Genomic DNA, 23170 nt, shown 5'->3' with positions numbered 1-23170 from the left:
AGAAGTTGAGGTACTGTCAGTTAAACCAATAAGGAGAACCATCAGCTCAGTGAAATAGGTCCTCTATTGGGTGGATTCAAACTGCATATTATTCATGTGCTGGGCAAGTGGCACTAAACTATCATTAACGTTTACTTTATACATATTTAATTATACTCATATTTACTTAATACGTATTGAGTATGCAATCTATTATGCATACATGGGGGGTATTCCATCAATGTCGCTAAAGGAAAAGCCAGGCTTATTTTGATAACTCACGAAACTTATAGTCATACATACAAAATCCAAGCCTGGATTTTTAAATGTCTTTTATACGTCTTGTGACAGTTATCAGAATAAGCCTGGCTTTTCCTTTAGTGACGTTGATGTAATACCGCCCTGGACGGTGCACATATTGAATACTTGAGAGACGTGGTACGATCAACCAAATAACCCAGTTTGTAGACACGTATCTGCAGTTCACATTATGTCCACACAGGGGCGCCCCCTCCCATGATTCATTTCTGTAAGTGTAACATGTGTGTAACTCTGCCTTCTGTGTGATCCATTGTACCATCTTGTTCAAATAAAACAATGTTTCAGCAATCTTGAATGTATGACTATTTTTGGTCTAACCACAAAGGGCTCTAGCCTAAGATCAATAGTAATACATTTTGAGCCCCCAAGATTGGGCCTAATGCAATCCGTGCAACCCACACCTCTGACCCAGGCTCTCCCAGCGATGGGCTCTCATAGCTGGGGTTCCTCTCCCTAGGTCTCCCCTCTCACACCAACTCCAGAAACATTATCAGCTGTCTGCAGGATCTGGTTTGTATCAGTGAGGTTTTGAAATAATAATATCCATATCCTTTTATTGTAATGCCGCCCAATTAGATGTCTTTTTTTATGGTTGTGGTTTCTTGTTGTGAAAGTGATGAATTCACACAATGAATCAAGAAACACCAAGCAGAAGGCTACATAGATTTATTTGTGTTAAATGGCTACAAGGAAATACGCATGAGAATGCAGATATGCAGGGGAAGATCGTTGCTGTTGCTTGCCTTGTTGAATGTAGAGAAAAACAGACAACTCTAACCACTGTTACAGAATCAAACAGTCATGCATTTAATGCAGGAGATTCCACAAATATGAACTGAAGAATTCTATAGATATATTCCTCTTCATGAACATTATTTACAAAAGGTAAACAAATCTACATATGTACACTGACACCCAGTGGAGAAGATCTGAGTTGAGCACCCATAAGCAGCTACACACACTACTACCTTGAGGACTGGGTCATCACTTCACTTTAACTGGGCTCTCACGTTTATGGGCCCTCAGAGCTGCAGCAGTGAGTTCTGGGCTCTGAGATAGAACTGCAACTGTGAGCTCATAGGCTCCCATACAGAGCTGCACCAGGGGCCTCTGGGCTCTGAGCCCTCATACGTTCATGACAGGGGTGAGCTGTAACAGGGAGTTCTGGGGTCTCATGGCTGTTGTGTTTTTGGAGTGTAGTTTCTCCAGGTTCTGGAGGAAGCCTCTCCTCTTCAGACCCTCCAGGATCACAGTGTTGTTGGAGGCCAGACTCACACGGGTCCTGTGAGGAGATAGAGACCACACCACGGTTTATAGGTTCATATGAGGAGATAGAGACCACACCATGGTTTATAGGTTAATGTATGCTGTGTGATCTCACTATAGTCTCTCTCTCTCTCTCTCTCTCTCTCTCTCTCTCTCTCTCTCTCTCTCTCTCTCTCTCTCTCTCTCTCTCTCTCTCTCTCTCTCTCTCTCTCTCTCTCTCTCTCTCTCTCTCTCTCTCTCTCTCTCTCTCTCTCTCTCTCTCTCTCTCTCTCTCTCTCTCTCTCTCTCTCTCTCTCTCTCTCTCTCTCTCTCTCTCTCTCTCTCTCTCTCTCTCTCTCTCATACTGAAGTAACTGTAAACTGGCTAGAGCAGAACTCTGGCTGGTTAATAGTGGTTAACTCACCGTGGGGAGTCTATGCCACTGTCTCCTGTGATACTCTGACTCTCTCCCATCTCTGCCATCTCCCCCGTCTCTCCCCCTCTGGCTCCACTGGGCATGCTCAGACTGGCACTGGGGCTCTGAGGGACTCCCCTCTCCCCCAGGGTCTCAAAGCCCCCCTTCTCCTCCTCCTCCTCCTCCTCTCCCTCCGCCACACACCTCCAGTGAGCTGACTCCCCCTCCCCCTCCTCGTCCACTGACTTATGAAGAGTCTCCGCGTCTGAATCCACCTCGCTGGTCTGGCAGTAGTCAAAGATGCTGCTGCTGTCTGCAGCCTCAGGAGGCACCAGGCCCTGCAGGCCGAGTCTCTCCCTCTGGACCAGGGCTCCTCGGCTGGGGCTGGGCGCGCTCTGGGCCCCTGATGATTGGGCCCTCTGGTGGACGTGTGTGTGGTGGCTAGGTCCACCCCTCCACCTGGCCTCATCCTGACTACGGGGGGTTATAGGGGGCTCCTGGTGGGTAGAAGAGGGGTTCTCCTCCGCATAAGTGCTGTCCCAGTCTTCTCGGAGGGAACAGGGGTCATGGTAGGGGGAGTGAGGGTCTGGGTATGGAAACTGGGGATCGTGGTGGGAGGAGAGGGGCTGGTCTTCGTGGTAGTGACTCTGGGCGTGGTGAAGTTTGCTGTAGTGGAAGTCAGGCTCGTGGTATTGGGAGACAGGTTCATGGTAGTGAGCCATACCTGTTTGGTAGGCCTCTCTGCTGTCTAGAACTCCCTCTTCACTCAGATACAGAGAACTGCAGGCGTCCTCCTCTTCCTCCTCCTCCTCATCCTCAGCCCTGTGGTAGAGCCGGTGGTCGTCTTCAATAAACCTGTTGCTCTCTGCTGTCAGCCCCTGTCTCTCTCCCTGCCCTGGGCCTCTGTGTTTGCTGCTACTGTTGTTGCTGTCGATTGACCCCTGTTGGTGCGAGGACAACAGATCAGGCCTGTGGTTGGCGTCCCCCTGTGTGTCTGTGTGGATTAGAGATCTCCGCTGGGCCGAGGTTTTAGGCCAGGGCACGACGGGGTCATACGAGTGGGTAGGCACTGGGTTATATGGATGGGTATGGTGGTTGGCATCTAGATCAGTGTATGGTTGGCTGTTAGGGATGTCACCATCTGTAGTTTGGCTTATTGGGTGTATGTGGTCCGTTATGCTCCCATACTCTCCCTCCTGGAACGTCCTGTGCTTGCCCTCCCTCTCCCTCTCCCTCTCATTCCCCCCCCTGCTCTCCCTCCCCCTGATTTTCCCCTCCCTCTGGTGCCTGATCTTGTCGTCTATCCTCAGGGTGCTGCTCTGGGGGTAAGTTGAGCCGTAGTCAGGTGACAGCTCTCTGGTGATCTTGGTGTCTGGGAGGAGGAGGGGGTCGGTGGGGAACCCCCTCTCGTGGAGGCCGTCACATGACCTGTCCTCAGCCGTACAGGATTTCACAGCGTGCTCCACTTCCACGGTGGTCTCTTTCGCCCGGTGGGGGTCCCAGGATTTGGAGCGGTGTCCTGTGCGTTCTCTCCTCCCCCCCACGCCCTCTTTCCCCTCTCTCCTCCTCTGGTCTCGAATGGCGGTGGCGGCCACAGCCTGGGCCGCCTCTTTCCCAGGCAGACTCTGGAAGGGGTTGTCGATGCGTTTCTTGTACAGACACTTCCCGTCCACATCTCCAGGCTCCTCACACTGCTCCGGTTCGTCCGCAGGGATCTCTGGTCTGAGGCAAGAGTGGACCAGAGTGGTGACCTCTCCTTCTGGGTCTTCATCTATGCACACAGGGGCCTTACTCTTCCCCCTCTCCCTCTGCTTCTCCCTAGAGGAATGGGCTCTCTTCTTACTGCGCGAGGCCTTGGTGGCGGTCCTCCTCCCCCCGGCTCCGGCCCTGGAGGAGTGGTGGTGCCTGGGCTTGGACGAGGCCAGGATCTCAGTGGACATGCCCTTGTCTACTCCCCTGTCCCCTCGGTCCAACCTCTTGTCCCTTTCCCTGTCCCTGTCCCTGTCCGTCCCTCTCTCCCCTCCTTGCTCCCTCTCTGTGGCCCCCCCTCTCTCCCCTCTCCCTTCCAGTCTCTTCATCAGGACCGTGTGGCGTGTCAGGTTGTCCACGGTGAGCTCGGGGTTGATGCGTCGGATGATGGCGTGCTCCAGGTCGCGCGGCAGGTTGTTCAGATCCTCCTCGTCCCTCACCGGCCACTCCTCCGGAGGGAACTGGCCGGAGAACGAGACGTACTCTTTCTTTGGCTTTTCCTTCTTCCCGCCGTTCCTCCGGAAGAGGCTGAGGCCGAATTTGCGACCCGTTTTTTCTTTGCCGTCCTTGCGGCTGGTGGCGTTGGTGGTGGCGTTGGTGGCGGTGGTGGCTCTGCTGATCTCGCTGGCCTGGTAGTCAGCGGCCGTGGAGGTGGACTGGTGCTGGACTGAGGGCTTGTGGTCTGATGGGCGGGGCCATTTGAGGCTCTTCCCTGTGCACTCGCTGACGGACACAGAGACAGAGTGTTGGTCTGGGACAGAAGGAGGAGGGACAGCAGTGGTGGTGGTGGGGGGAGTGGTGGTAGTATTGGTGGAGGACTGGGGGGCGAAGCAGCTGCATGATTTGCAATGGGCTAGGTGTGGAGGCTGTGTGTGACTCTCCTGACAGGGCTCATTGCTCAGTAGGTAGGTGATGGGAGGAGAGGAGGGCAGCTTGTTGTCTCCTGAGCCAGACGTCCACCAGCTCTTCTCTCTGACCAGGCTGTTGGTGATGAAGTATGTCTGCGGCGTGACTATGAAGTAGCCCTCTCCTGTGTGGTAGATCTTCCGCTCCTTGATCAGAGAGCCCAGGGCATTGTACAAGATGTCCTGGGTGGGGATGGTCATCCCTGAGAGGGAGGAAAGAGAGCGGATAAGAAAAGTTTAGAAAGATTTCATAAAGGTGTGAAGGGAGAGAACAAAACACAATCTTTGATTTGGTTGTTTTTGTGGGTCTGCATACATAATATGTATTTTGTTTACATTTACATGTCATTGCTTATTTGGGGCAGTGTAAAAGGACCCATGAGGATCAACATATTCAATTCATCAGAGCATATCACATTGAGTGCCAAATGAAAGCTAAGAGTGTATTTTGGGGAAATCAAATCAGAAATACATTTCTCAACCATATTCCATCATAAGAATAGGGAAAAGCATCTGGTCTTTAAACGTATTTAGAAAAAGTCTTTAAACGTATTTAGAAAAACCTCTATTAAGTATAGACCCCGGTCAACTAATATCAACACTTAGATTTCCTTTTGGCTTCTGTAAGGTGCATTCGGAAAGTATTCAGACCCCTTCACTTTTTCCACATTTTGTTGTGTTATAGCCTCAATTTAAAATGGATTAAATTAAAATAATTTGCCATCAAATCACACACAATACTCCAGAATGACAAAGTGAAACCACTTTTTAAAAAATGTCAGTAAATGTATTAAAATTTACATACAGAAATACCATATGTACATACAGGTAAGTATTCAGACCCTTTGCTATGACACTCTTAAAATTAGCTGAAATGCAAAAATGTCATCAACAAATCACTCAATAAGTTGAATTGAGTCCATCTTAATGCAAGGATAATAGTTAATGTAATTTTGGAATCAATATCTTTGTTTTTATAGGGTCTCTGATATGCATGTTCGAAGTAGAGCTTGGTTTTGGTATGGTTTGTTAAACTTTGCTATCAAGGGTTTTTGTTTGGCATACTTTTGAAAGTGAGGAATCGAGTCGCAACAGTCATTCTGTTAATGCGGAATTGCCCTTTTTCTATGTGCTGTTTAATTATTGTTTTTAATTATATCTGAAATAATACTAATTATATATATATATATATATATATATATATATATATATATATATATATAAAGAATAAATACATTGTCAGAATACGTCACTAAACTACCTACGTCACTAAACAGCTAGGCTTAACTAGACACAACTCATATAGCTGCAGCTAGGCTTAAGGCCGATTTAAGCTTCTGCGTCGAATTTACGCACGTCTTCGCCGTAGCCTACGTAAGGGGTCTCCAAGTTTATAGTTCTACGTTCTAGTTCTACGTGGACCGCGTCGCGTTGGTCAGTGTACTCATAGCGGCATAGAAAAATATGCTTTTCTTATTCTATCTCGTTAACGGTACATGACTAAGACTCCATTCAAAGTTCAGTGTGTTCAGCATGCTATTCTGGTCATGGAGAATTTCAGTTTGGAATTCTAACCCATTGTGACGCGGAGATATTCGCCCCCCCCCCCCCGTATCGACACCATTCAAATAGTTTCTGATTCCCTGTCCTCTCCCCTATCCGGACACATTTGAATTGTTATCCTAACCCACGGTAAACCACAGTTATTAACCCGCAAAGCGTGCCTCCGGGTTGTGCCTGACTCTTCCATAGGGCGCTCTACTCAAAGCGGCATAATAGCGTTTTTTTATTTTTATGCTTGTTGTAAATAAAAGTTCTATGATGCATTGAAATGACATTAAACTAAGATAATACGATGGTTATCATAATTTTTCAAATCTTTATTAATAAGTAATTACAGAAAAAGTAAATGACATTTCTGTCATGGCTTCCGCATTTTGGCCGACGAGAGTCGGAATCATGTGCTACCAAGCGGACCAATCACAGAGCTTGACGCGTACGCTTGACGCGTACGCTCTGACGCGTAGTTACATTTTTTGAGAGGAGCACGTCAACCCTCTCCGTAGGCAACGCAAGGCCACGCGGGCCAACGCAAGCTTACGCGTAGCCTACGGCGTCGATTTTACGCAGAACTTTAAATCGGCCTTTAACTAGACACAACTCAGCAGCAGCACATTTGCTAAGTTCTGTTTTACCTGGGTGGACCTTGCTCATGTGGTTGATGAGAGCTTCCTGGTTGACAGTGATGAGGTCGGAGTTCATGTCTGAGATGACAGAGCACAGCACCTCGGCCAGAGGGATGAACTGAGACTGGGAAACAGGAGCCATCTGTACTGGGGACAGGTCACCTGAAACACACACACACAAACACAAACACACACACACACACACACACACACACACCATGGTTAGATAAGTCAGCTGAAACACACACACACACACACACTCACACACACACATCTGGGAAAGACAGTACACTCACACGCACTCACACGCACACGCACACACACACATCTGGGAAAGACAGTACACCACAAAAGAACACACTTGGGTGAGATAAGTCAGATACACACAGACACACACACACACACACACATCTGGGTGAGACCAGTCCCTTTGCCAGTATAAATAATCCACATTCCACTTTCACCTCCCAGATCAATTAGTCCTGATCTGGGTGGTCCACTGAGGTATATGAAACACGCCTGGTTTCCTTTGGGATACCCTTTACACTGGGATGGACCACAGAACCCTTTACACTGGGATGGACCATAATTTTAATTTAAAATAATTTTGCCATTTAGCAGACGCTTTTAATCCAAAGCGATTTACAATTACGAATTACAGGGACATTCCCCTTGGAGTAACTGAGGGCTAAGTGCCTTACTCAAGGGCACACTAGTAGTGGTGTGGTTTCAGGCGGGATTTGAACTCACAACCTTCCGATCACAAGTCCAACTCACCACCACTACCCCACCAGACCACAGAACTCCATTCCTCCCACAGTAGTGACCACATGTCTGCCTACTAGGCTATCAGATCACTCTCTAGTACCATACTGTGGCCTTCTAGGCTATCAGATCACTCTCTAGTACCATACTGTGGCCACCACTCAAAACAAACATCCACTCTGGGAGGTGCCACTCAAATGACAATAAAAGGCCCAAATGAATGATCTATGAATGTCTGGGTGAGACCAAGATAATATGGGAGCACCTGATAGTGATTTATCACCCTGACTATCACGGCACTGGATGTCCTTGTAGAAATAGTACAAAGCTCAGACCATATGTAATACATGCACACTAAAACTCAAACACACACACACACACACACACACAACCAAATAACCCCGGGGCTGTAAGCATTGCACTGACACGATCACAAAGTGTGAAAGCCACCTCCCAGACAAACCACAGGGCTTTGAAATCATAAAACGTGCTTGTTTCAAACTAGACGTTTCAAGAACGTTTCATCTCAGAAGCAAAAAAGAAGAAACTGCAAAAGAGTCCCTCTCGTAAATCAGTAAATTAAACATGTTCAACATGCCAAACCTCAACAATTCACTTCCCTCTGGCCAACAGGATTTTCATGGGATAGCTTCAAGTGTTTCATGACAACTGAAGATGCACAGAGAGAGGAAGGGAGAGAGGGCCAGGGAGACAGCAGCACCAGAACCATTCTCACTCCCCCTGAACGGGACCAGGCTTTAGGATTAACCCTGGACACACTGGGAGTGGAGAGATGTACAGGTATGCCAGTTGGTTTCTGCACTGACCTGTTGTTATGTTGCTAAACAGAAGACAACTGTGTGACGCTGAACGCAACACTGTCTAGCAGCCAGAGACACAGTATTAGACCATACAAGAAACAGGCAGATCACTGTCGTTAATATACTGTACAGGGTGGTACTATAATAGGTTAATATACTGTACAGGGTGGTACTATAATAGGTTAATATACTGTACAGGGTGGTACTATAATAGGTTAATATACTGTACAGGGTGGTACTATAATAGGTTAATATACTGTACAGGGTGGTACTATAATAGGTTAATATACTGTACAGGGTTGTACTATAATAGGTTAATATACTGTACAGGGTGGTACTATAATAGGTTAATATACTGTACAGGGTGGTACTAAACCCCTCAAAAAAAGTTCAGAAACGCTTTTTTTGTTGATTATTCCTCCCCTTTAATAATACCAATTGGTATTGTATTTTATATCGTTGGAAAGCCTGATTAGTCACCTTTACAACGAGGTACAACTTGTAAGGATCATGCATTCGTGGAATGAGCAACACAGCTAAACGTGTGGGTAGCGGCCCAAAAATATTTGCCAAAATCCCCTATATTCTTCTGTTGGTATTCACTCTCGTTTTGAGTTGCTTGGTGGATTGGATGATTGCACTCTCCCACAGTAATAAGGAAAAAACAACACATATTGGCCATTTTTACACTTTATTAATTTTACATTGTCAGGGACCTCAGTAGTGTGTGGAAGATCCATACGCAGTCACAACAGCTTGGCACCTCCTCCTCATTCTGGTCACCAGCCAGGTCACACACTGCTGTGGGATGGCATCCCATTCCTCAACTAGGATTTGCCGCAAGTCAGCCAACATGGTTGCGTTGGTCACTCTGGCACGTACAGCACGCCCAAGCTGATCCCACAAGTGTTCAATTGGGTTGAGGTCTGGACTCACGGCAGGCTATTCCACCCTCTCCACTCCCAAATACTGGAGGTGCTCTGTGGTGATCCTGGCTCTGTGGGGGCGAGCGTTGTCATCATGGAGGATGGAGTTCGGTCCCAGATTCTGGCAGTGGTGTGCCGTCAGGGCCAGCAAGGCCTTCTCTGCTGGCCTAAACATCATCAGAATATACATTTTATTTAATATATTTTTTCCACAAATATGTATTAATGATTCCCCATAGTCTATTCTCTTCATTTCATAGCTTTCCTCTTGGTTGCGCTGCTTCCAGTCTCCAATTGAGATTTGGAGGGCTGGCCTTTATGTTAGAGCTTTTATCCAATCAAAATGTGTTGCTAGGGGGCTCCCAAATCTGCCCGCCTTCACAACAGACGGTGCCGCGAATTCGACCTGTAACTTAACGTTGGAACGAGAAAACCTGTGGCGTTCCTAGTAAACCTACGTAGATGCGAGCAAAATCAACAACGGCGCCTGCTGGAAGGCTCAATCTGATGTCAGCACCCAGCACGTCTTTTGATTGGATACGCACTATTGAGATGCGTAGCAAGGTAATTTGCGTATCTTTATACCGTCTGCAATCAGCTACAATGGCGGAAGGGGGAGAAGAGGCAGATGTGGTGGCAGATCTTAAAACAACGCCATTTTCTAGAAGAACTTTCCAGGAAAAGATAGACATTATCAGAGAACGGCCAACCCCGACTCTTGCGAGCCTTTCTCAGCGGGGAAAAGGGTTTGTCCGGCACTTTCAGATCGCTAACTACGAGCGGTACCCCTGGCTCACAGGCTCCGAAAGGCACTGCAAATTGTACTGCTGGCAATGCCTGCTATTTGCAACAGATCGATCGGGTGTTTGGGAAAGAAAGGAGGATGGATTTTGTTTTCAAATGAAGTTGTTTTGGTGAGTACAAAGCATTTAATTTTTTATTTTATTTGTATATATTTTTGTCATTTTATTTCGTTATTTCATTTTATTTTCGTTTCAATATTAACGAATTAATATATAGGTAATTAAAATTCATTTTATTTTCGTTTCAATATTAACGAATTAATATATAGGTAATTAAAACGACAAATATAGGCTTGTAAAATAAATGTTTGATGCGTCTGTTGCAGGTTGCAAGAGATGTGGAGATTACGTGGGTGGCGCACGTGAATCAGCTGTGCAGTAAAAGTACTCAAGGAGACTTGTTGAATTGTTTTGTCACGTTTCTTGACGATAAAAGTGCCTTTTATTTAAAAGTTTTGACAGTATCCAAGCGAAGCGATCTTAAAGATCACACTCTTCATTGTAAATGCGGATTTATTGATTAAAAATGCTTCGGAAATATTAATATAACTCTGTTGTACTTGTCTGATTATGTTAAGGTGATGCAACGCCCGGTTATACTGTGTTTCTGTCTAGTTTCTAGAGCCATGGCGTCATAATGATGGTATTAAGAGGTAGAATAATTCAGGTAGGACTGTGTCGGACATCACTGAAGGCCTAGGTGTGAAATGCACCGCCCGCCACTGGATTCTGGAGATATGGGATCGCCACTGGCCCCAGAATATCATTCCTGTCAATTAGGTGCCATTCAGGTGCCAGTCACACACCTGTGACTGACATACACCTGCCAGCACATGAAGCTCAAAACGAGAGTGAATACCAACAGAAGAATATTGCAGGGGATTTTGGCAAAACATTTTGGGCCACTACCCACACGTTTAGCTGTGTTACTCATTCCATGAATGTATGATCCTTACAAGTTGTACCTCATTGTAAAGGGGACTAATCAGGCTTTCCAACGATATAAAATACAATACCAATTGGTATTATTAAAGGGGAGGAATAATCAACAAAAAAAGCGTTTCCGAACTTTTTTTGAGGGGTTTATAATAGGTTAATGGATCACAAATTGAGGTGACTATTTTCCATGCTGAGCTGTTGAATGATTACCAAAAACCCTGGGCCAGAGATACTTCCCCTATCCTGAGAGTCCAGGTGTGACCAGTACACACACACAGGGCAGTGACCATGACTACATTCATGGTGTGGGAAACCGTTTTTTTGTTAATTAACAACACTCAACAACACAATGCAGATTGAGAGCAGGGGTAGGAGCTTTTTTTAAAAGCATATGTTAGTATTATCACATAATCAAATGATACTCATATCTTTGCTGCTGCTGTGATCATCTCTTGCCAGATGTTTCATCTATGAAAATGTTGAAAACATTTCAACATTGTAAATCTGAAGAGATCTCTGAGGAGTCGGACTAGACATCACACGTGTGTGTGTGTGTGTGTGTGTGTGTGTGTGTGTTGTGATTGTCCCATAAGCCTCGGGGCACTCAATAGAAACATAGCCTGGCTCACACTCCCCTGCCTGTAGTGTAAACATTCACAGCCCTCACACACTTGAGGCACTTATGTCAGCGGTAGGGAAAATAATCCACTAATCAGCTGCCATTGCGACACACACACACACACACACACACACACACACACACACACACAGACACAGACACAGACACAGACACAGACACACACACACACACACACACACACACACACACACACACACACACACACTCACACTCACACTGTTGGTAAACTGTAGCCAAAAGAGGGAATGCACTGCAAAGTAATCTTATCATCTTTTGGTCTCAATTAATCTCACAGTCACAACAACATATATTGTCAGTGCTCTGAACACCGAGCCTCATCCAAATCCCACCGACTGGAGGGACTTTCTTTAAAACCTGATCCTTTGACATACATGGGGAGGGATTGTGGCTGGAAAACATCTGCCCTCCCTAACACTGAGAACAAACTTTTCAATCTAAACAGCAGTCTGACTGAGATGGCCCTGGGTTGCCTTCATGCTGTCACTATTGTGCTAAGTTCCTAGGAATGCATTTCAGGGTGTCTGCATAGTAACAGCGACTGACTATGATTAATACCCTCAGAAAGAATGTTTTGTAAGTGAAGCAATTAAGCTGGATCACCCAGAGCTTTAACCAGCATCCAGCAAACAGGCCTAGGACAGCACCTCCTGGGTTAAAAGGGTTTCAGACCTCTTGTCTGCCAGTGTCCTGGATCGGAGAAGGATATCCTGTCTGCAACCTCTCATTGTTTATGTTCTTTAGAGAAGTAGCAAGAGGAAAACAAAGAGGAATATGATGCCCATATGCTGCAGAAATTAGGTCTGTAAGCTACACAAGCCTTTCCCTGTGAACCATGTAGACAGCATGCCATATTATACAATAGAGAGAGAGGAGACAGTAATAGGGTTAGGAAGAAGGAAGAGGACACATATCTCTCTATAATAGCGTGTTGTTGAACAGAAAGCAGGTGGGAGAAGGCCTGGTATAGTAGCAGGTCGGGCCTGGGGATTAGTTGGTTATTGAGTTGAACATTAGCAGGCGTGACCGTCAGTGGGCCGGGCTGTAACTCTCTTCTCTCCAGGGGGAAGGGACTCTATGTTCCTGTAACACAAGACCGGCCCACAGACATTAAACTCTTTGTCACACACCACACACAACATGAATACGCCACTGCTGGGTACCATGGAAACACCAACCCTGGCCTGAGCCACACCGAGGGTACCAGGGGCACCTAGAACAGGAGAGAGAAGCTACAGGGTAGTTAGATACTCCAAACAACTGTTGCTTGGTGTGAACCAAAGCTCTGTCCATCAGTAGAATGGAGAGATACAGAATAATACGGTGGAGGAAACAGAGCTTATGCAGACAGACACACTGACTCCTGATCCTGACACTGAGGCCAAATGTATCCTCATGGCCACACTGCTGTGAGCTAGTCCCAGTGGGTCGCAAGAGTCCTATTAGACACACACACACACACACACACACACACACACACACACACACACTGATGATTCACTTGCTTAGTCAAATGTATCGATTGTAAGTCGCTTTGGAATAAGGCGTCTGCTAAATGCCAAAAATGTCAATGAAGAATATGGACATTTTTGGAATATGACCACAACATTGACAGTGGTGTAAAGGGTTACTGAGGGAGCAGGAGCAATTATGACAGGATGCCCTCTGACCAGGAGAAAGACATTTTAGTTACCCCAGATCACGTGTCTGCATGCAACCAAATTCAAGTGCTAATTGAAACATTAAGACCATAACCCTTCACTCTGTGGACCCACTCACTGGCCACACACACACACACACACACACACACACACACACACACAAAACCAGTTGTGTCTGTGGTGTCGACCTCTCCTTATCTCGTCTTTCTGATCTGAAAGAAATCAGCTCCTTCTCTCATTTGGGACAGACTGGCTGCCTCGCTGTCTTCCAGCATGAACTTGAAGCCTACAACACAACAAGTTAGAGTTGTTGTGTTGTTCTTGCTCTCCCAGACACCTTATCTCAGGCTTGGGAATACACGTTCTAGTGAGCCTATTACACCTTTTGTGTCAAACTACACAACATCTCTGCAGATCCCAGGATAGATGTCTGTCTTGACACCACACCCTCCCAGAGGCTGGTTTTCTTTGTCTTTTGTGTCGTAGCTGGGCTCACAGGGCACCCTGCCACACCCTCCAGTGTGTGTGTGTGTGTAGTCCCTCCAAGGACTTTACGAGCTGAGAGTCCCTGGCTGCTATAGAGCGTCCCTGGCTGCCATGTGCACCGAGCAGTAAAAAGAACCCATAAACCAACTGAAAAGAATCCCTCACAAACCCCATGGAAGTCCTTCACAGAACAACAGGAGAGCCCAGCCCAGCCTGGCCTGACACAGGGGACAAGGACACTTTTTATTAGGCCTGTGCACAGTCGGTCTGGGTGCAGCTCACCTATAGCGACATCCTCCCCTGGTCTCTGCACTGATGTGAAATAACTGGACAGGTAAAAACAGACTCCAACAACACCATGTTGTTCTCATCTATCCTGAGTTTTCAGATCAGATTATACACATGCAGTGTTATATTCATTAAATGCAAATCTTATGAAGCAAACATAACGCATGTACACATACTACAGCAGGAACCCTTCTATCTATGGCTAGCAAGATGGCCGCAGTAGTGAATGAACTCAAGCATGACATCACTATCACAGTGCAATAAAAAGGAAACAATCAGTCTATGAGTGTCTGGAGATTATTTAACAACCCCATTGATTCTCAGCACTAAAACAGGCTTTCCTGCCCCACCCTCGAGGCATTAGAGAAATTTCAGAAGAAACATGCAGGTTTAGTGTGTCAGGGCATCTGTCTTTAAAGATTCAGTGGAAGGCTTAAGTGGGTAGCAAAGATAAATATTTAAGTTTGTGCCCTCATTGTAATCACAGCTCGGGGAAACGGTTGTGCTGGTCAAATGAGATACTCAACTAGGGCTGGGCCGATTCGTCGACTTGCGTAATGTGCGTCGGTGCGTCGTAAATAAACAACATGGCTGCGACCAGTGGAAACATGAGAGCCGGCAGCTAAAAGACTTCGCCCACGATCGTCCAAAGTGTGGGAGTACTTTACAAAAAAAGAAAACAATGTGGTGGTCTGTAAACTGTACAGAAATGAAATGGCCTATCACAGCAGTACATCTGCAATGAACGAGCACCTCAAGCGAAAGCATCCTGGAGCTCTTTGTGAAGACAGCCGCAAGATAGCACCGTAAGTCAGCGTTGTATTTCTGTTCACTTTTTTTTATATACAAGCTAATCTGGATGTGTTCCTCAGAAATTTAACTACGGTATTTTAAAATGTCATTCACTCATAAAGGTAAGGCTAGTTTATTTGTACAGCACATTTCATACAACAGAGGCAATAACAAGTTCTACATACGTCATTAAAAGAAAAATACAGTAAGAAAAAAAAAATGTATACCGGTATATATATATATATATAGAGAGAGAGAAAATAAATAGATAAACATTTAACAAGATAATACGAGATGTGAAGAGATGTGTAATATGTGCAAAACTTTTGCCTGCTGCAAAACAGGAAGGTTTTTAGGTTAGGGTTAAATATTTGTAGGGTTTGGGCCTGTTTGATTTCTTCAGGGAGTTTGTTCCAGGAGCATGTGGCAGAGTGGTGTTTTGTGACCGTGTTTTGTTTTCACTCTTGAATGATTAGCTGATTAGTCTCAGCTGACCTTAGGGGCCTTGCTGGAATATAGGGTGGGAGGAGATCTAATAGGTATTTTGGTCCATGACCATTTTGTGATTTGTACGTAATTAGGAGTAGGCCTACTTTGAATTCAATTCTCTGAGAGATTGGTAGCTAGTGTAAATATCTCAGGATTGGTGATGTGTTCAAACTTCAAACTTTATGAACAGCTGCTTTAGATAGTTTTTCTGAGTTTTTCAGTCCTGTTTGGACACGAAACCTCTCATTCTTGTTATGTTTTTCAGGAGATTGTAGGCTGATTTAGTTATCGAGTTTATGTGGCTGTTGAAATTTATATCAGAGTCTAGAATTACACCAAGATTTCTGACCTTTTTTAGTTTGAAGAGAGAGAGAATCAAGTTTTGCACTGACTTCCGATCTTTTGTTAGGTGCACCGAATACAATTATCTCTCTTTTGCCCTTGTTTAGTTGGAGGAAGTTTTGTCTCATCCAGGCGTTTATTTATTCAATGCAATTACAGAGACTGTCGATGGGACTAGTCATTCGATGAGAGGGCTATGTAGATACCTACCCAAGTTTTTAGTCTATCTATTACAATATCATGATCTACAGTGTCAAAGGCATCGCTAAGATCTAGTAGAACCAAAACCAAAACAGTAGAACATTCAAACATTCCAAAAGTAACAAGGTCAATTCCTCAGGGGTGTTGAGAACGCTAAGAAAAGAGTGAAATGCAAAAGCAATTAATATCCCTACATATCTAAACACTGTTAGCTGTTGTGGGTAAATTAAATTGCAGGAGTTGATGCTCTTCTTCACATAAGAGTGGAACAGAGGCAGGCTTTGTTTTGAGTTCCATCACCATAGTAACGCATATTGTAGAGCCAAGCATATTCTGACTTTCAATCCAAAGGCAACACTCAGAAGTAAAGTACAAAGAAAATCTATCAACACAATAATCTTCACAGGGACATTGGCCTAGTAAAAGTACATTACATCCTGAGGCTGTAAACATCTGATCACATTTCATCACCAAAGATCCTGACTTGAGGGGAAAAAAAAACCTGTTGGAATGGCAAAACAAATTAACACATTGAACGCATTCAATTACCAGAATGTACCACACTTCTGTCACTATGCTCTTAATTCAGACACCCTATACTATGTTGATGATGTTCCTGGGGAGTGAAAATAGCTGACCAGGTGTCAGACTGGAGTATGATGACGGTGTGAGAAAGGACGTCTGTGCTCTCTAGCATCACCATCCAGTAACCACTCAACTCTGAGGAATGCAGGGATTCAGTTTCACAAGCTTCTCTACTCTAGGACTTTTAGATGTTCCAGGTGTTTCCAGTATATACTCCACCCAAAATGTGTTCTCTCGACCCACCTACACAACACACACACACACACACACACGCACACCCCCACGGAGAGAGCTCCGTCAGGTTTGTTATCCATAGGTTGGAACTTGGGACAGAACACCTCTCCCTGTCTGCCTCATCAACTCTACAGCTCGCTGAAGCCCTGAATCTAAACACTGGTCTCCTCTTGCCCTATGGTAAAAAAAAAAAAAAGATCACTCTTTATTCTCATAATGTAATAATATAATATCAAGCAGTGTTATCACAGAGCCAGTGTTATCACTGTTACGTTAAGCTAAGCTAACATCCCCACAGGAAGCTGCAGACGCCAGTAATACCAGAAATACTGCGTTATTACATCAACTCTGTGTTGACCTCCTCCTCTGACCAGCTCCACTGATGAGGGGAATAAAGCTAAATCCAATGAAGGCAGGGCAGCCTAATACTATACCTAATACCGCTGACAGTGAGCACAAACTGAGGGGTGCCGGGGAACATTCTCATTTGTTATGGTTGGCAGCGATCCATCGCTATGGGTGAACTCAATATGGAGGTCAATAAATGGGCTGGCCTGCGTGATTCTTTCACCAGGGGTGAGTTCCCTGGTAAATGGGAAAAGGATGTAGTAGACAAATGATGTGTGGCGTAGCATACACAGTGAGGGGTTATGTTGGAGAACGGAGGGTGAGGTCTCCTCTTCCTATCTAGACTAACAATAAGCAACCTGGAGACAGCACAGCATTATCAGGAAACAGTGCACAAGTCAACATGCACACACGCACGCATGCACGCACACACACAGACAGACAGACCCTACACACTGCTGCCTGGTGTAGACAGACAGACAGACAGACAGACAGACAGACCCTACACACCGCTGGCTGGCTGGCTGGTGCAGACAGACAGACAGACAGACAGACCGACCCTACACACTGCTGGCTGGTGCAGACAGACAGACAGACCCTACACACCGCTGGCTGGTGTAGACAGACAGACAGACAGACAGACAGACAGACCGACCCTACACACTGCTGGCTGGTGGAGACAGACAGACAGACAGACAGACCCTACACACTGCTGGCTGGTGTAGACAGACAGACAGACCCTACACACTGCTGGCTGGTACAGACAGACAGACAGACAGACCCTACACACTGCTGGCTGTTGTATACAGACAGACAGACCCTACACACTGCTGGCTAGTGTAGACAGACAGACAAACAGACAGACAGACCCTACACACTGCTGGCTGGTGTAGACAGACAGACAGATAGATAGACAGATAGACAGACACTGCTACACACTGCTGGCTGGTGCAGACAGACAGACAGACCCTACACACTGCTGGCTGGTGTAGACAGACAGACAGACCCTACACACTGCTGGCTGGTGTAGACAGACAGACAGATAGATAGACAGACACTGCTACACACTGCTGGCTGGTGTATACAGACAGACAGACCCTACACACTGCTGGCTGGTGCAGACAGACAGACAGACCCTACACGCTGCTGGCTGGTGTAGACAGACAGACAGATAGACAGACAGACAGACAGACACTGCTGGCTGGTGCAGACAGACAGACAGACCCTACACACTGCTGGCTGGTGTAGACAGACAGACAGATAGATAGACAGACAGACAGACACTGCTACACACTGCTGGCTGGTGCAGACAGACAGACAGACCCTACACACTGCTGGCTGGTGCAGACAGACAGACAGACAGACCCTACACACTGCTGGCTGGTGTAGACAGACAGACAGACCCTACACACTGCTGGCTGGTGTAGACAGACAGACAGACCCTACACACTGCTGGCTGGTGTAGACAGACAGACGTTGGTATTTGGTTACTTCAAAAAAACATTCTACTGGGAAACCAGACCCAGGTCCACTCCAGTCCCTGACAGAGATACAGACAGACAGACAGACAGACCCAGGTCCACTCCAGTCCCTGACAGAGATACAGACAGACAGACAGACAGACAGACAGACAGACCCAGGTCCAGTCCAGTCCCTGACAGAGACAGACTGGTGTAGACAGACAGACCCAGGTCCACTCCAGTCCCTGACAGAGATACAGAGGCCGTGGCCAGACAAACATCAGTACCCTGGGGTTCAAATGTGGAACAGCTCAGCAGGTCAGACACAGGCTAGTGGCCTGAAAGCTTCATAGCTGGATTCGTTTTGAGAACAGCTATAGACCCATTTTTGTGGAGCATTCTGCCATTCTTGGAAAAAACATGTTTCGGTTTCTAATTTAGACGCTAGAACATTAGAGAACATTAGAGAACCCGTACCAGAATAGTCTTCATACTGACCCTGTGTTAAGTGCTGAGCACTTGTAATAACATGATGTTTGGACTTAATCAAGCCATCTCCTCACAGTAATGAGGGAGTGAGTGTGTGTTCTCAACCACATGCCGAACTGGGCCTCTGTGTACCAAGAATACCTGGAAGCATGCAGGCACACACACACATTAGACTGGGCCTCCTCTGTGTGAGTACCACCTGGAGACACTGCATTTAGGCTATGTGAGTCAGACAACACCCTCTGAGGATCCCCGTGACCCGAGGGAGCTAGTTAGCTGAGAGGTCACAAACTTTGACCTTTGCTGCTTGATAGTGACAGGGTGGCCCGTACAACCCTAGTCACTCCCAGCTCGGGGGGTGTTGCAGCTAATAAGCCGACATCTGGGAGAGTTATGACCATTAGAAGAGCTTTGAGACTCTGACCAAACAATCTCATGAAACCAGACACCCCAACTGTAAAATACAGCCCTTTCATCTCAGAGGTGAGCAAAGGATACAAAGAGTTTCTCTCTCAGCTTGAGTTGTTAGTTGTTTTTTTAGCCCTGAGTGTGGAGACATTTGAGGATATACCTGGGTAAATGAAGCATCTCAGACCTAAGCAGGGTATAACATTAATTTGTGTTGCATCAAAATAATAGAAGAATCATCATATCAATTCAATGATCTATCTCAGCAAATTAATGGTATACTTATTCGTCTATTATGTTCATCGTTTTTGGGCAGCTGTGGCGCAGGAGGTAGAGCTGCCGTCTGATTTGCAAGGTTGGCAGATCGGCGGTTCGAGCCATGTTGAAGTGTCCTTTGGCAAGACACTGAACCCCAAATTGCTCCCAGTGAGCGGGCCGGCGCCTTGCATGGTAGCTTGCCGTGAATGAGAGGCCGTTGTAAAGCGCTTTGGATTAAGGCGCTATGTAAGTGCAGTCCATTTACCATCTACCATCTTTTTACCAAGTGGCACTGAGAACACACATCCACTGTACAACAGAGAAGAGTTGCAGTGGAGGGGAGAGCGATCCGATCACATTCAAGTCCAACTCCATGACTTGGAAAGACACGACACATGAAGCAGAAGGAGGAGGAAGGTGGATTGTTGTACAGGTAGATACAGGATACCTCATTACACCACAGCGACTCAGCATAATTGTTCTACCCTGTGGATCCCTCCGCCCTATACCAAGAACTCATCCAGGGTCACTCAATAATGCAGAGGCAGCTTACAGCCTTGTGAGAGCAGCTTCCTATTTCACCAGAGAAGAGGAGAACAAGGAAGGGAGGGGGGAAAAGAGAGAGAGAGAGAGAGAGAGGGAGGGAGAGAGAGAGAAATCCCAGGAGTAGCGTGACTTCAGTATGAGAGGTCAACCTCAGTACCAGTGCGGCCCGTTCCCACAAGGATAACAACAGAGCCTCTTCATCCCAACTCCTCATCCCGCCTTCTCAACTCCCCCTCACCTCACCCTTCCTCACACCCTCTTCTCCCCTTCCTCTCACCCACACAACCCACCCCCCTTCACTCACTCAACCCCCTCTCCCCTTCAACCCCCCCTCCCTTCCCTCCTCTAATCTTTCCACCCCTTCCCTCACCCAACAGTGGTGATCCCAGAGAACAGTCCATCTTCTCCCCTCATTAGCACTGATAATCCCACAGAGGGACTGAAGAGTCAATCTGGTGAACCTGTTGACCCTCTCCTGGTGCCTGCTTGGTTACAGTAACATTTATTAGCCTCATTCTGCTACAGCAACACTGTGGCCTCCCATGGATAAGAGATTATTATCTCCATTGAACTAAATTAGAATCTGATACTGTTTTGTTATTGTATTGTGTCCCCGATCATCTAAAGGTCTTCGATCATCTAAAAGCTTGGTTTATCCGGTAACATCAATGAATATTCCTCTACTTCAAAATGTTTAACTGCAACGAGAGAAATATACTCCACTTAGTGATTTACAATGGTGGCATTTGGGCTCATTTATTATAAACTGATTCAAGGGTAGAATAATTGGTGTCTCCTACTTCGGCACTGGAACATAACTTACAGAATGGGACGGTCTAGCAGCATTTCTCACTGTCAAGGCCTTTCTCCCTGGCTGCTGTGAATCAGACCTCTATAGTTCCCCACTGCCCATGAAATGGAGGCTGTAAACATGCCCCAGGTAGGCTGCCACTTGTGTGTGTGTGTGTGTTGCTTATAAGTGCTTGCATGAGTATATCATTTAATTTCTGCACGTGAATATTGTACTGATGTTTGTGTTTGCTAGTACTGGTGATGGCCATGGCGATATCCACAGTGTGTGTGTGTGTGTGTGTGTGTGTGTGTGTGTGTGTGTGTGTGTGTGTGTGTGTGTGTGTGTGTCTGGGCATAAATGTTGTAGTTTAGGCTCAGACACATGCTGTCTCACGGCAGGACAGCATGTCAGGTTCCACCTTACCCTCCACTGCCTCCTCCTTCTCCCCCTGTGTGGCCTTCTCCTCTCCCTCACATTCCTTTGCTTGTCAGTGGACCTGACTGACAGACTGACTAATTGGCAGGACCAAATGACAAGGCTCGATCAAGGCTAAAGGACTGGGACAGTGGTGCCCATCAGAAATGCTTTTCGACTTGGTGAACCAACGCAGCCAGGCCAGTTTGAAGCCAAAAGGAGTCAGCCATAACATAACAGTTAGTTTCAACCCGCCATTTGGTAAATATTGAATTAGTGGGCTACAGCCAAAGGGGGGCTATGGGGAGCAGCTCTAAAGCTGGATAATTGTGTGCTTTTTACATGCCACAATTGTGGTAGCCTGTGAAAATCCCATACAAATCCAATGTCAAATACAATACAAATCCAATGTCTCCAACCTCTCTCTTAACAGAGAATTTCTTGCCATAATAACACTATAACATTCTTGCTTTTCAAATCTATTTAAACTACCACAAAAAACTGTCGGTATAACGGTGTCATATTCTCTGCTGCAGCTGGTCCTTTCTGATATTTGACAACATAGTGACATCGATTGGAGGTGTAGCATGATACCTGAAACGGATACATCTTAGACTAGAAGTTACTTTCTTACGTTATAATAAATAAGAGCAGTATTAGCATGCTGGTTGCGTTGTTGAAATCTATAGGCATTCAACACATTGAGAGAGATGAAGAGAAAGCAATGAAGAGGTTCTAGGCAGAGGTCTGTGTTCCTGTGTCAGCAGGGCAGAAGACCACCAGGAAAGGTTCGGGCGAGCCGACGTTTATTGGACTGATCACCTTTCACACCTTTCTTTGTGACAGCGTTGACCAAAGCCCTGCGTTTCAAAGCGTTTACTTCACACAACTTAAATGGATGCATCTCGGACATTTAAGCTGGTTTAACACATTTTTTTTGGGGAAACGAATGCAGCCTACTATTGTGCTAAATGTTTTCACGAGAGGTTTTCCTTTCTGTCCAATGTGAATCGACCAAGAGACATCGAGCATCTCAACAACAACAAACAACAAAGAGCCCGACCATATCACATGTCGTTGACATTATTCGGGTGGTGTTGTTTAAACATCTTTAGTGGTGTTGTTTAAACATCTTTACAACGTCCTTTATCTCTGCTAAGTGGTGTGGAAACAAAGATTTTCCCGCTGCCTCCAAAATGTCCAGACTCCTATCGGGGCTCAGGTAAACATTTCAGTTCATGTTGATCGTTTACCGCTGGCATTTTCAGATTCATTTAATCAGATATGACAACAAATAAAAAGGCACACTGCACACATTCCCATAGTGGTGTTAATAAAGTGGAAACATACCCACTGCTTTGATGACAAACCCTTTGGGTGACCTTAGCGCTCTGCGCATCCACGCCTCCCTCAACACCTCCAAATTGTTCGCGTTCCCTTGGACGAACAAGACGAAATTCTCCATCCATCCCTGAAAGTAAACTTCGGCAACAGCTTTGACGAGTCTCTTATTCCAGAAGCTGCGCAAATTTTGCGCTTTGAAATCCCCAAAAATCTCCTGGCCGCTCGCGATGTTGGCGTTGTATTTTTCGTCCTTAGCGAACACCAGCGCGAGCGAGGCGGCGGCGGAGAGTTGCACAACCCGCGGTTGTTGAGACATTATT

General features: G+C 46.1%; 1 protein-coding gene across 1 annotated transcript; it reads right to left on the bottom strand.

The window, feature by feature from the left end:
• Window positions 1-1425: 1425 nt before the first annotated feature.
• stox1 (storkhead box 1) lies at window positions 1426-23166 on the bottom strand (the record flags this gene model as incomplete). The annotated part of the gene is made up of 4 exons (XM_080546550.1): window positions 1426-1582; window positions 1970-4817; window positions 6810-6962; window positions 22857-23166. The coding sequence occupies 4 exons, from the start codon at window positions 23164-23166 to the stop codon at window positions 1426-1428; spliced, it is 3468 nt and encodes a 1155-aa protein (XP_080402676.1).
• Window positions 23167-23170: the final 4 nt, after the last annotated feature.

The sequence above is a fragment of the Nansenia antarctica genome (genome assembly GCF_963989245.1).
Source record: "Nansenia antarctica genome assembly, chromosome: 1".
NCBI classification, from domain to species: Eukaryota; Metazoa; Chordata; class Actinopteri; order Argentiniformes; family Microstomatidae; genus Nansenia; species Nansenia antarctica.
Note: the sequence above shows the minus strand (reverse complement) of the source record. Positions and strands in the feature narration are given on the sequence as shown.